General features: G+C 40.6%; 1 protein-coding gene across 2 annotated transcripts in view; it reads left to right on the top strand.

Annotated features, from left to right (window-relative positions):
• ndufaf7 (NADH:ubiquinone oxidoreductase complex assembly factor 7) overlaps positions 1–12,764 on the top strand; it is a 19,743-nt gene extending 6,979 nt beyond the window's left edge. Inside the window, exons 1-9 of one of the 2 annotated variants that reach the window (XM_023974252.2) lie at positions 151–314; positions 2,244–2,324; positions 2,497–2,607; positions 2,949–3,162; positions 9,009–9,067; positions 9,204–9,317; positions 10,387–10,530; positions 11,199–11,372; positions 11,622–12,764. In XM_023974252.2, the coding sequence (XP_023830020.1) occupies positions 312–314; positions 2,244–2,324; positions 2,497–2,607; positions 2,949–3,162; positions 9,009–9,067; positions 9,204–9,317; positions 10,387–10,530; positions 11,199–11,372; positions 11,622–11,861 (1,140 nt within the window). In that variant the 5' untranslated portion in view covers positions 151–311 and the 3' untranslated portion in view covers positions 11,862–12,764. Of the gene's footprint in view, positions 1–150; positions 315–2,243; positions 2,325–2,496; positions 2,608–2,948; positions 3,163–9,008; positions 9,068–9,203; positions 9,318–10,386; positions 10,531–11,198; positions 11,373–11,621 lie in introns of those variants that run through there. The other variant, XM_023974250.2, reaches the window with a different exon arrangement.
• Positions 12,765–13,371: the final 607 nt, after the last annotated feature.

The following is a 13,371-nucleotide window of genomic DNA, read 5'->3' as shown; positions in this document are numbered from 1 at the left end:
CGAGCATTGCAGGGATTAAGCAGAGTCTTGTCTGCCCTTGTTCAACATATTTGGTAAGGGCAATTTTTCTATTTCGTCTATGTCTGCCGTCACAATAGTTAAGCGAATGATATGTAATATGCTCTATTGTTTACGTCTTCTACTCTATAGTTAGATCATGGAGCGTGCGCACAGAGCCAACGTTTCTCAAAGCAGTTCAGCAGAGAAACCAATGCAGGAAACTCGATGTTCAGACACTAACTCCAAGATCAAAGCCACAGGTCCTATCTCAGTGGCAGAGTACATGAGAGAGGTTATTACCAAACCCAGTCATGGTAATACTATGTTACAACACACACATAACAGTTGAATCAGAGTTTACATACACTTAGGTTGGAGTCATTAAAACTCGTTTTCAACCACTCACACATTTGTTGTTAACAAATTATAGTTTTGGCAAGTCGGTTAGGACATCTACTATGTGCGTGACACAAGTAATTTTCAACAATTGTTTACAGACAGAGTGAATAATAAGTGAAATATCTATACAATTCCAGTGGGTCAGAAGTTTAATACACTAAGTTGACTGTGCCTTTAAACAGCTTGGAAATTCCAGAAAATTATGTCATGGCTTAGAAGCTTCTGATAGACTAATTGACAGTCATCTGAGTCAATTGGATGTGTACCTGTGGATGTATTTCAAAGCGCTACCTTCAAACTCAGTGCCTCTTTGCTTGATCAATGGGAAAATCAAAAGAATCAGCCAAGACCTCAGAAAAAAATGAGCAGAACTCCACAAGTCTGCTTCATCCTTGGAGCAATTCCAAAACACTGAAGGTTCCACGTTCATCTGCTTTACACAATAGACGCAAGTATAAACACATGGGACCACGCAAGAGTACAACCATAACTATACTCGAATACTTAAAAACACTATGGCTATTATAAAATCATGTAGCTTCATTGTTTAGAGGATGGCAATGTGACATAGCTTGGTGAACGAATCGAGTAACGCTGACATTTAGACTCGAATAACGCCAGATACTAAGAGTTCAAGAAAACCATTACGTCGTAAGTAAAATGCTGGAAACCGGGTCCAGTAAAGTAGTTCTCTCTAGAGGTTCATCTGTATCAGAACGTTCCTATTAACGATACTCATAGGAATCTGACTAAGGCGCGCCGCATACGTCGAGGAAAGCCGCGTCTGCTCCCAGACCTAATTACTGTGAAAGGCAATCATCCAAACAAAGCATACCTGAAGTCTGAGAAACGGACTATTTAATCACAGTAACAAGTCCTATCGACACATCGAGGCGTCAGCAGGGCCTCAAACGCATAACAGGTACTAAGGTTGACTGCATGCTGCGTATTGAAATAATCCTCACATGGTGTTGTTGATGAAAAAACTATCACATAAGGCCGGATTGTTAGACGAGAACCAATAGAATGTTTGCCATAATCGTTATGTTTGGAGGGAAAAGAGGGAAGCTTGCAAGCCGAAGAACACCATCCCAACCGTGAAGCACGGGGGTGGCAGGCATCATGTTGTGGGGGTGCTTTTGCTGTTGGAGGGACTGGTGCACAATTATGTGGATATATTGAAGCAACATCTCAAGACATCAGTCAGGAAGTTAAAGCTTGGTCGCAAAATGGGTCTTCCAAATGGACAATGACCCCAAGCACACTTACAAAGTTGTGGCAAAATGGCTTAAGGACAACAAAGTCAAGGTATTGGGAGTGGCCATCACAAAGCCCTGATCTCAATCCTATAGAAAATGTGTGGGCAGACTGAAAAAGCATGTGTGAGCAAGGAGGTCTAAAACCTGACTCAGTTCACCAGCTCTGTCGAGGAATGGGCCAAAATTCACCCAACTTATTGTGGGAACCTTGTGGAAGGCTACCCGAAACGTTTGACCCAAGTTAAACACTTAAAGGCAATGCTTCCAAATACTAATTGAGTGTATGTAAACTTCTGACCCAGTGGGAATGTGATGAAAGAAATTAAAGCTAAAATAAATAATTCTCTCTACTATTACTCTGACATTTCACATCCTTAAAATAAAGTGGTGATCCTAAGTGACCTAAGACAGGGAATTTTTACTCTGATTAAATGTCAGGAATTGTGAAAAACTGAGTTTTAATGTATTTGGCTAAGGTGTATGTAAACTTCRGACTTCAACTGTAGTGAAGAAACCCGTCAGACTATGCTATTACTCTATAGAAATGTTTGCTTCAGAGATGAAGTGGTCTATTTCATGTTCCAGGGATATTATGTGCAGAATGATATGCTTGGGCCAGATGGAGATTTCATCACATCACCAGAAATTAGTCAGATCTTTGGGGAGGTAAGCATTTATCCAGAACAACATTTGAATACATGTATGTATTGTTGTGTAGTAGATAAGTATGCATATACACAATCAACAGTCTCTTAATGTTCTAGTCTCTTGATGTTGTTCCAATCCCAATGKCCTGAGTGATGATAATGGTTTGAGCTCCTCCCTTCTCTGCCTGTAGTTGCTGGGGATCTGGTGTTTGAGTGAGTGGATGGGAGCAGGGAAGCCCAGTCGCTTCCAGTTAGTGGAGTTTGGACCAGGAAGAGGCTCCTTAGCCAATGACATTCTCAGAGTATGTATGTCCAGTCCAGTGCTGCTAAATCTTACTAAATGGCAAAAATGTTGCATGTGTACACACTATACATGTCAGTTCAATCTAAGATCAGTGGAGGGAGCCATTTCCACATTTTGCCTGCRATATTTTGAAATGTTTTTTTTTCTTCATCAAAACATTTCTCGTGATTTTGGACAGTCACAACCTGTCCTGAACCTCATCATGGATGGATTTTATCAGGACATTTAAACTCAGACCAGTGACACAGAATCCAGGATCCAAGGAACTAAACTACACCCTGTCTGTTTGTCTCTCTCTGTTTGTCTGTATGTCTGTCTCTCTGTGTCTGTGTTGTTCAGGTGTTCAGTCAGCTGCGTGGGGCCCTGGGTGGGGCTGCAGTCTCAGTGCACCTGGTGGAGGTGAGTCCTAAGCTGAGCCAGGTCCAGGCCCAGTGTCTAACAGGAGACCAGAGCCAGGTGTCGGCCAGTGAGGATGAGCCTGTGTACCGCCAGGGGACCACCACCACAGGCCTCCCCATCTCCTGGTACCGCAACCTGGATGATGTGCCCAGAGGTAATAATCTAGAATTTGTTTTTTMGGGGGGAGGGTATTACTATTAAAAATCTTTAAGGGGGTAGATCAGCTTTAATAGTGCAGATAGATTGTAGATTCCATCAATGTAATTGTATCATTTCCAATCCCCCATATATATTTTTGTAAATCTATATTTATAGTACCAGTCAAAAGTTTGCAGACACCTACTCATTCCAGGGTTTTTCTTCTTTTTTTAAACTCTTTTCTACATTGTAGAATAATAGTAAAAACATCAAAACTATGAAATAACACATAGAATCATGTAGTAACAAAAAAGTGTTAAACAAATCAATATCATTTTTTATTTTAGGTTCTTCAAAGTAGCCATCCTTTGCCTTCATGACAGCTTTGCACACTCTTGGCATTCTCTCAACCAGCTTCACCTGGAATGCTTTTCCAACAGTCTTGATGGAGTTCCCACATATGCTAAGCACTTGTTGGCTGCTTTTCCTTCACTCTGCGGTCCAATTCATTCCAAACCATCTCAATTGGGTTGAGGTCAGGTAATTGTGGAGGCCAGGTCATCTGATGCAGCACTCCATAACTCTCCTTGGTCAAATAGCCCTTACACAGTGTGWTGGGTCATTGTCCTGTGATAGTCCCACTAAGCGCGAACCAATTGGGATAGAGTATTGCTGGAGAATGCTGTGGTAGCAATGCTGGTTAAGTGTGCCTTGAATTCTGAATAAATCACAGACAGTGTTACCAGCTAAGCACCATCTCACCTCCTCTTCCGTGCTTCACAGTGGGAACCACACATGCAGAGATCATCCGTTCACCTACTTTGCTTCTCACAAAGACACAGTGGTTGGAACCAAAAATCTCCAATTTGGATTTATCAGACCAAAGGACAGATTTCCACCGGTCTAATGTCCATTGTTCTTGTTTTTTGGCCCAAGCACGTCTCTTCTTCTAATTATTTTCCTTTAGTAGCGGTTTCTTTGCAGCAATTCGACCACGAAGGCCTGATTCACGCTGTCTGTTACTTGAACTCTGTGAAGCATTTATTTGGGCTTCAATCTGAGGCTGGTAACTCTAATGAACTTATCCTCTGCAGCAGAGGTAACTCTGGGTCTTCCTTTTCTGTGGTGGTCCTCATGAGWYCCAGRTTCATCATAGCGCTTYATGTTTTTTGTGACTGCACTTGAAGAAACTTTCAAAGTTCTTGAAATTTTCCGCATTGACTGACCTTTATGTCTTAAAGTAATGTTGCACTGTCATTTCTCTTTGCTTATTTGAGCTGTTCTTGCCATAATATGGACTTGGTATTTTACCAAATAGGGCTATCTTCTGTATACCACCCCTACCATGTCACAACACAACTGATTGGCTCAAAGCATTAAGAAGGAAAGAAGTTCCACAAATTAACAAGGCACACTTGTTAATTGAAATGCATTCCAGGTGACTACCTCATGAAGCTGGTTGAGAGAATGCCAAGAGTGTGCAAAGCTGTCATCAAGGCAAAGGGTGGCTACTTTTAAGAATCTCAAATATGAAATATTTTGTTTTGTTTAACACTTGTTTGGTTACTACATGATTCCACATGTGTTATTTCATAGTTTGGATGTCTTCACTATTATTCTACAATGTAGGAAATAGTAAAAAATAAAGAAAAACCCTGGAATGAGTAGGTGTGTCCAAACTTTTGACTGGTACTCCGTATATTTAAAAAAWATATATATATTTTCCTTTATTATTTCCCCTACCACCCCTCTCCTAATTGGAGTAAACTAATGYACAACAACACTGAGGCTTCCACTTCCAGTTTACACATACTATATACATTTTACGGAAACAATGCAACAGTTATCTTTTGTTGGTTTTTAATCCCATCCTTCAGCTACCATCAACCCTTCCCATCCATCTCCGAATCCCATCCAGTATGATTTCTACTTTGCCATATATTTTTAACTGTGCTGTTTCACAAAAGTTCCGAACCCATATACAATTTACGGACACAGCAGATTTGACATTAGTTTTCTTGTTGTTTTTAATCCCACCCTTCAGCTCCACTCAACCCCTCCCATCAATCTCTGAACACCATCCATTTTTTTATTTCTATTTGCCATATATTTTTCCGCTGTGATGTTTCACAAATGTTCTGAACCTTTCTATTCTCATAGTTTCTACAGATTGTAAATMATATATTAACTTTTTTTGCTAAAAGTATAATTTTATTATTGATCGATTGACTATGACTTTTCAAATCACCCAGTAGTGCTATCTGCAGAGTTAGCTCCACTTCTTTAACCATTCCTGGACCTGCAACCAATAACAAGCTACATATGGACAGTACCAAAACAAATAATCTAATGATATTGTCTTTTTACAGGAAAATCTGCAGAACTGGGATGGTTGTATCCCCACAATATAAATATTCTATTGGTTGCAATKATTTTTTWAAATAATTTAAGTAGAAAAATTATGAGTTTTGAATTCCGCATTGTTTATGAACTGATATGCAAAACAATGTGCCATGGAATCGGTACATCAGAAATCTCTTCCCAACATTTTGCAAACATTTCCATATACAGTTGAAGTCGGAAGTTTACATACACTTATCTTGGAGTCATTAAAACTAGTTTTTCAACACCTCAGTGCCTCTCAGTGCCTCTTTGCTTGACATCATGGGTATAATCAAAAGAAATTGTAGACCTTCACAAGTCTGGTTCATCCTTGGGAGCAATTTCCAAACGTCTGAAGGTACCACGTTCATCTGTACAAATAACAGTACGCAAGTATAAACACCATGGGACCACGCAGCCGTCATACCGCTCAGGAAGGAGACGTGTTCTGTCTCCTAGAGATGAATGTACTTTGGTGCAAAACGTGCAAATCAATCCCAGAACAACAGCAAATGACCTTGTGAAGATGCTGGAGGAAACCGATACAAAAGTATCTATATCCACAGGAAAACGAGTCCTATATCGACATAACCTGAAAGGCCGCTCAGCAAGGAAGAAGCTACTGCTCCAAAACCGTCATAAAAAAGCCAGACTACGGATTGCAACTGCACATGGGGACAAAGATCATGCTTTTTGGAGAAATGTCCTCTGGTCTGATGAAACAAAAATAGAACTGTTTGGCCATAATGATCATTATTATGTTTGGAGGGAAAAGGGGGARGCTTGCAAGCCGAAGAACACCATCCCAACTGTGAAGCACGGGGGTGGCAGTATCATGTTGTGGGGGTGCTTTGCTGCAGGAGGGACTGGTGCACTTCACAAAATAGATGGCATCATGAGGAGGAAAAGTATGTGGATATATTGAAGCAACATCTCAAGACATCAGTCAGGAAGTTAAAGCTTGGTCGCAAATGGGTCTTCCAAATGGACAATGACCCCAAGCATACTTGCTTGCATGTGCAAGCAAGGAGGCCTACAAACCTCACTCAGTTACACCACCTCTGTCAGTAGGAATGGGCCAAAATTCACCCAATTAATTGCGGAAGCTTGTGGAAGGCTACCCGAAATATTTGACCCAAGTTAAATCATTTAAAGGCAACGCTACCAAATACTAATTGAGTGTATGTAAACTTTTGACCCAGTGGGAATGTGATGAAAGAAATTAAAGCTGAAATAAATCATTCTCTCTGCTATTACTCTGACATTTCACATCCTTAAAATAAAGTGGTGATCCTAAGTGACCTAAGACAGGGAATTTTTACTCTGATTAAATGTCAGGAATTGTGAAAAACTTAGTTTTAATGTATTTGGCTAAGGTGTATGTAAACTTCCGACTTCAACTGTATTTTTGTTAGATTTGACATAACTCCACCAGTCCTATTTATATCCTTTAGAAAGATTATACCTGTTTCTTTATTTTTGGGGGTAAAATATTGTTTTTTTTWATCAATTAGTGTATTTGAGTTTAACCACAATATTTGTTGTAATATTTGTTCTATCTTTTCTGGTGGATTAAACTGAAATTGCAACCAATTTTCTATGGCTTGTTTTAAAAATAGCGATATTTGGGAGATTATTTCATTTTCAAATAACCGAAAGTGAGAGGTTGTAATCTGAATAAAGGGAAAAAGCCCGTTCTTGAACCTGCTAGAGAAACAGTTTGGATTGAAATATTACTCTTGTATGACTGATGACTAGTAAAATGTCTAATACTTTAATATTTTATCATTTCTGCCCTCCGAATTCATATTCATTATATAAATAGACCCATTTTAAATTTGTCTGGCTTGCTGTTACAAATAAAATAGAATATCTTTTGCTCATATAATTTAGAAAACAGGTCGGTAGGTGTAGGCAAAATCATAGGTAAATTAGTAAACTGCGATATGACTTAAGAGTTAATCAGGGGGATTTTTCCACAAATAGACAGGTATTTTCCTTTCCACGGTAGCAAAATATTATATATTTTTGCTAACTTTCTATTAAAATGTATTGTTGTAAGATAATTTCATTTTTTGGGGATATGTATACGATTTTGTCCACATCACCGACAGACCAGTTTATTGGTAAACTACACGGTAATGTAAAAGTWAAAAAAAATTGTGATCCAATACATAATATACACAATACACTTATCATAATTTGGTTGTAATCCAGAGAGGTTAGACAAAGTATCTAGATCCTCTGAGGCTATGGAGGGATCCAAATAGTGGATTTAAAAGAAAGCATGAATCAGCGTACAATGACGTACAATGACAACTTTGTTTTTAAGCCCTTGATTTCTAACCTCTTGAGATTGTTGGATCTGATTTTAATAGCTAACATTTTGATGGCCATAATAAATAGATATGCCGATAGTGTACAACCTTGTTTTACTCGTCTTGACAGTCTAATACTTTCAGAGAAGTAGCCGTTACTTACTATTTTACACCTAGGGTTACTATACATACCTTTTAACCTTTTTTATAAGAGATATAAGATAAATATTCCAGGCATTTATATATATATTCCAGTCGTACTTTATCAAAAGCCTTTTCAAAGTCAGCTATGAATACCAGGCCTGGTTTCCCAGATTTTTCATAGTGTTCTATTGTTTCCAGTACTTGTCTTATATTATCTCCAATGTATCGTCCATGTTAAAAACCTGTCTGATTAGGATYAATAATATCTGACAATACCTTTTTTAATTCTATGCGCTATGCATTTTGCTAGAAATTTTGCATTACAACACTAAAGTGTAAGGGGCCTCCAATTTTTTAAATGGACCGTATATTTTTATTTACCACTTGGATCCTGTTTCAGTAATAATGAAAACACACCTTCTTGTTGAGTATCTGATAATCTATGATTTTTGTAGGAGTGGTTAAAACATGCTAATAACGGTCCTCTGAGTATATCAAAAAATATTTGGTATACCTCCACTCGTATGCCATCCAACCCTGGAGTTTTCTCAGACTTAAAGGCTTTAATTGCATCAAGAAGTTCCTCATCTGTGATTTGCCCTTCACATGAGTCTTTCTGTACAGCTGTTAATTTTACATCATTAATAGAAACAAAAATCCTTACAGTTAACATCGGTTAGTGAAGATGGAGGAGACTGAAATGAAAACATGTGCTTAAAATACTTTGCTTCCTCTTTCAAAACATCTTTTGAATCATGGGTGACTCCATCATTTGTCGCAAGTTTCAGTAAATTATTTTTGGTAGCATTTTTATGTTGAAGATTTAAAAATAAAAACTGGTGCATTTTTCCACATGTTCCATCCAGTTTGCTTTATTTTTATAATATATTACACTTGATCTTTCTTGAATAAGTTCCTCCATTTCTTTTTGTTTTTCCTAACTTATTCTTTGCCTCTGGTACAGTTTTTATTCTATCTACTATTAGTCCTATTTGTTGTAATTTTTTATTTCAAACAGGCTTCAGCATCTACCTCGCTCATGAGTTCTTTGATGCCTTACCCATCCACATGTTCCAGGTACATTTTCTTCACCAGCTGTTTTGATTATACAGATAGATCTTGATAGCAGATCACAAAGAATTGAGAAAAATGTATTGTAATTACCATTTGATCCATTGCATTGTGTTGTGCATTGATTGTGATGTGGGCCCAGGGAACAGAGAAGGGCTGGAGGGAGGTGATGGTGGATATTGACCCAGATGACCCAGGCAAGCTGAGGCTTGTCATAGTGCCAGCTCCCACTCTGGCCTCTACTCAACTCATACAGGTGAGTGCTGCGTGTTGATGCTTAACTCAGACCATCTTTAAAAACAAAGAAAAAAATCTTATTACGTTTGTATGTATCAGTTGAAAGATTGATTTTAAGCATTTTATCGGATTGATCAAAATGTAGCTATCGCTGATGTTCAATGTGAATGGATGTSTCCTAGATTGAAAACAGTTATATCTTTGCAAAAGCCAACATTGACACAAAAACAGTCAAATTGCTCGACAAACTCCTTTTTCCTTAAAAGTCTGAACGTCTGTGCAGCATCTGGTTTTTATTACCAGTGTTTCTGCAGTAAATACAGTACCAACCTATTTGATCTGGCCTCACTGGAAGAGTGCAGGGGCTTTGAACAGCGTGCCAAAGCCTTACATCATGAGTGAACTTGGTTGAAACCCCCTTACTGGTTTTAAATCCTGGCTAATGGCTGCTGCCCCTGCCTGACTGTCTGTGTAAAGCCTTACATCATGAGTGAACTTGGTTGAAACCCCCTTACTGGTTTTAAATCCTGGCTAATGGCTGCTGCCCCTGCCTGACTGTCTGTGTATCCCGGGTTCCACATACTGTAGTAGAGTTTGTTAACTCTGTTCTCTCTGCGCTCGCCAGTTAAAAGTCCCACATAATCTTATCTGTTGCTCTGTCATCTCTGTGGTCTAATGGGGTTTTCAATTACAAGTAGACAGGCCTATAGGTTTTAATACTCCACTTTAGTCTTTTTTTCCCCCCATAGATGTCCCAACATGTGTTCCCTGATAGTCTAAGGGTATTCCCCAAATCGCACCCTATTCCCTTTATAGTGCACTACTTTTGACCAGGCKCAATGGGGCTCTGATCAAAAGTAGTGCACTATATAGGGAARAGGGTGCCATTTGGGATCTCTCCTAACCCACCAAAGCTATACTCTCCTGGTTTGGTGATGCCTTGGGGCTTAGAGCCAGTGCTGCTAAGTGGAGATGAATTGGAAGCAAAGTCATGTATGATTGCTGATGTGTGTGCTCAGGCCCCTGCTTCACCCAGACAGGTAAGCAGAGCCGCTCTTGTTTTTGTTCTGAAACCCCTCACCTCCTAGGCAGATGAAAAGAGACGGCACGTGGAGGTCTGCCCGGAGGGAGGGGTCATCGTCCAGCGCCTAGCCAATCGGATCGCAGAGGATGGGGGTGCTGCACTGATTGCTGACTACGGGCACGACGGGACCAAGACGGACACGTTCAGAGTGAGTGTCATCTTGTCTCCAACGTGGCCCGTTTATCAGTAAGGTTTTAATACGGTCTGTGTGTGTGTGTCTGTGTGTGTGTGTGTGTGTGTGTGTGTGAGTGGCTGTGTGTGTGGTAAAGTGATTAGCCGAGTGAGCCTCAGCTACAAGGAAACAGATGCAGGAAGCCGACATGCCCCTCTTGCCCTTTGCTGGTGGCACACGGAAATCAGGGTCAACTACCCTCCAGTCCTGTTCCTGGGGCTACACCCTAACCCAGCCCCATCTGGCCCRTATTAAGAGGGGTGGGCTCTCCCTGCCTGGCTCCCTGGCTCTGGGACTCACTGATGTGTGTGATGAAAAGAGGGGGAGAGGTTCAAGCAAGTGACCCCCTCCTTCAAAAGACAGGGAATCACAGAATTCCATCTGTTAACAAGGCAGCCATGTTTCAGGCAGGCTCACATTTATGTAACTAGATGAAAATGTTATCAATCGTTGCTCATGTGAGGAGAGACCTGATTTGGTATAAAAAAGGGAATTATTTCAGATCAATGTAATTTTTTAACAACTAATGAATTAAATCAAATGAAAATGTAACGATACACAAATAATGAACTGTAGTAGTTAGTAGTAGTCATGTCTACCATTTCTGTCATAACACCAGAACACCACCTGTCCCCCACGCCCAGGGTTTTAAAGGTCATAAGCTCCATGATGTCCTAGCCTCGCCCGGCTCTGCTGACCTGACTGCTGACGTGGACTACAGTTACCTGAGGAGGATGGCTGGAGCTACGGTGGCCTGCATGGGCCCTGTCTCTCAGAAAGACTTCCTGAAAAATATGGGAATCGATACACGCTTACAAGTGAGTAGGAACCCTGTGAGCACACTTTTCTGTTCCACTTCTTTATACATGGGGCAAAGGTGACCACTATATATACAATCATAACAATCCGCTTGTATCAGTTTCTGTCAAAGCATTAAGTTAAGTGGACGCTCATGGTTTTCAACTGCCAATCGGGGCTTTCAAGATAACTTGGGATTTTACTTTTACTTTGCCCTCCACTCAATTATCTTTGTCTAATTGCAATGTTGTGCAATGTTGTGTCTTCAGGTGCTGCTGAGGAACTGTGCAGACCCGTCCACAAGGGCCCAGTTGATCCAGGGCTATGACATGCTGACCAACCCCTTGAAGATGGGCGAGAGGTTCCAGTTCTTCACCATGCTCAACCACAGTCGCCTCACCAGYCCCGAGCCTGAGCAGGCCAAGGGGGGTAAGAAGATGGCCCCAGTTCCCAAGAAGGGCCCAGCGCCCCTGCCTGTGGCTGGCTTCAGTGAGCTTGGCCTTTCGTAAAGAACGAACACAGAGACTCACCATGGGTTCCTCTGCACTGCGGAGGCTGTGTGTCAACTCACTTAAAAGTTGCACTATACCTTGATTATACATTTATATTTTTGTCATTTAGAAGACGTTCTTATCCAGAGCAACTTAGAATAGTGAGTTCATACTTTTTTTCTTACGAGTCCCCCGTGGGAATSAAACCCACAACCCTGGCATTGCAAGCGCCATGCTCTACCAACTGAGCCACACAGGATTATATACACACAAGACCCGCGGAAGCAATAGGGTTTGMTCTGACTGGGGTGTGAGTTTGGTTTGAAAAGTAGAACTGAAGTGCTGATAAAATCCTAAGAATTATGCACCTTGCCTCACTGAGGGAAGATGGTGGCTGCCATCTTTCTCTATCATGTTCATTAGGCCAACATATAYTTCCAAGTGGTAGACAATGTCACTTTGATCAGTCAGAACGTCACTCAAGGTCACAGTGTTTGAAGCTATAGGAAACCATTAATGGCCCTTGGCCACGTGGTGCCTGGCTGTCTCCACATCTTGAAGCAATCTGGTGAATGTGGAGTTAGTAGATAGCGAATGCATCCCAAATGGCATCCTATTCCCTATATAGTGCACTACTTTTGAACAGAGCCCTATGGGCCTGGGTCAAAAGTTGTGCACTACATAGGCAATAGGGTGTCATTTGGGACACAGTCAGCCACTCACAGCATGCTGTGTTTTGCTCTGACAGGCTCTCCCTCACTGCCCCAGTAGCAATTAAAGGATACTATTACACAGGCCGATTACCGTAGCCATAATAACCAGCCCAAAAAACTGAGCGACCCTAACATGAAGCTATCATATTAAAGACTTAATGAGTCATATCATATTAACGACTGAATGATTAAAAGTCATTACAAAACATTTCCCGGTGTATATTATCGATCTCTTTGTCTTGGAACCACATACTGCGCTAAGTATTTTCATATGATTAAGACTGAAAATATTCTGGTATTAATCCAGTGTATCAGCATATTTACATTTTGAAAGATTTGTTAGAAAGGCAACAGAAATGTTTTCCTGCTCAAACTTGTAGAGCGGTAGGAAGCATTTTCTATAGGCCTCAACATATGGTGCTATCGTTACACAGCAGTAGTTAGCCATTTATTTTCTTCCCCAGCCACAAACGGCTCTGTTCATCTAACATATGGCACAATGTAATGTGGCAGGCTACACTGGCACTGTGACAGTTGGATTTAACTACACAGATTAGAGACATAAAGAGAGCTCTTTACCCCAGTTTTTCTGACTCTGTTGCTTGTCTCCCAAATGGTACCATATTCCCCATATAGGGCCCTGATCAAAAGTCGTGCACTACATAGGGAATAGGGTCCCATAGTTCCCTCAGTCCCTCGACCAATTAAATGATCAAGAATACTTGCTCGTTTTTAAAATTTAACTATAATAGAATGCATTTGTGTGTTATGTTGTATGGCCTGTCTTACGCAGATAATGATTCACTGTAGTTTCC

Source organism: Salvelinus sp. IW2-2015, linkage group LG28, assembly GCF_002910315.2.
Source record: "Salvelinus sp. IW2-2015 linkage group LG28, ASM291031v2, whole genome shotgun sequence".
In the NCBI taxonomy this organism is placed as follows: domain Eukaryota; kingdom Metazoa; phylum Chordata; class Actinopteri; order Salmoniformes; family Salmonidae; genus Salvelinus; species Salvelinus sp. IW2-2015.
The sequence above is the reverse complement of the archived record's forward strand: the minus strand, read 5'-3'. Positions and strand labels throughout refer to the sequence as shown.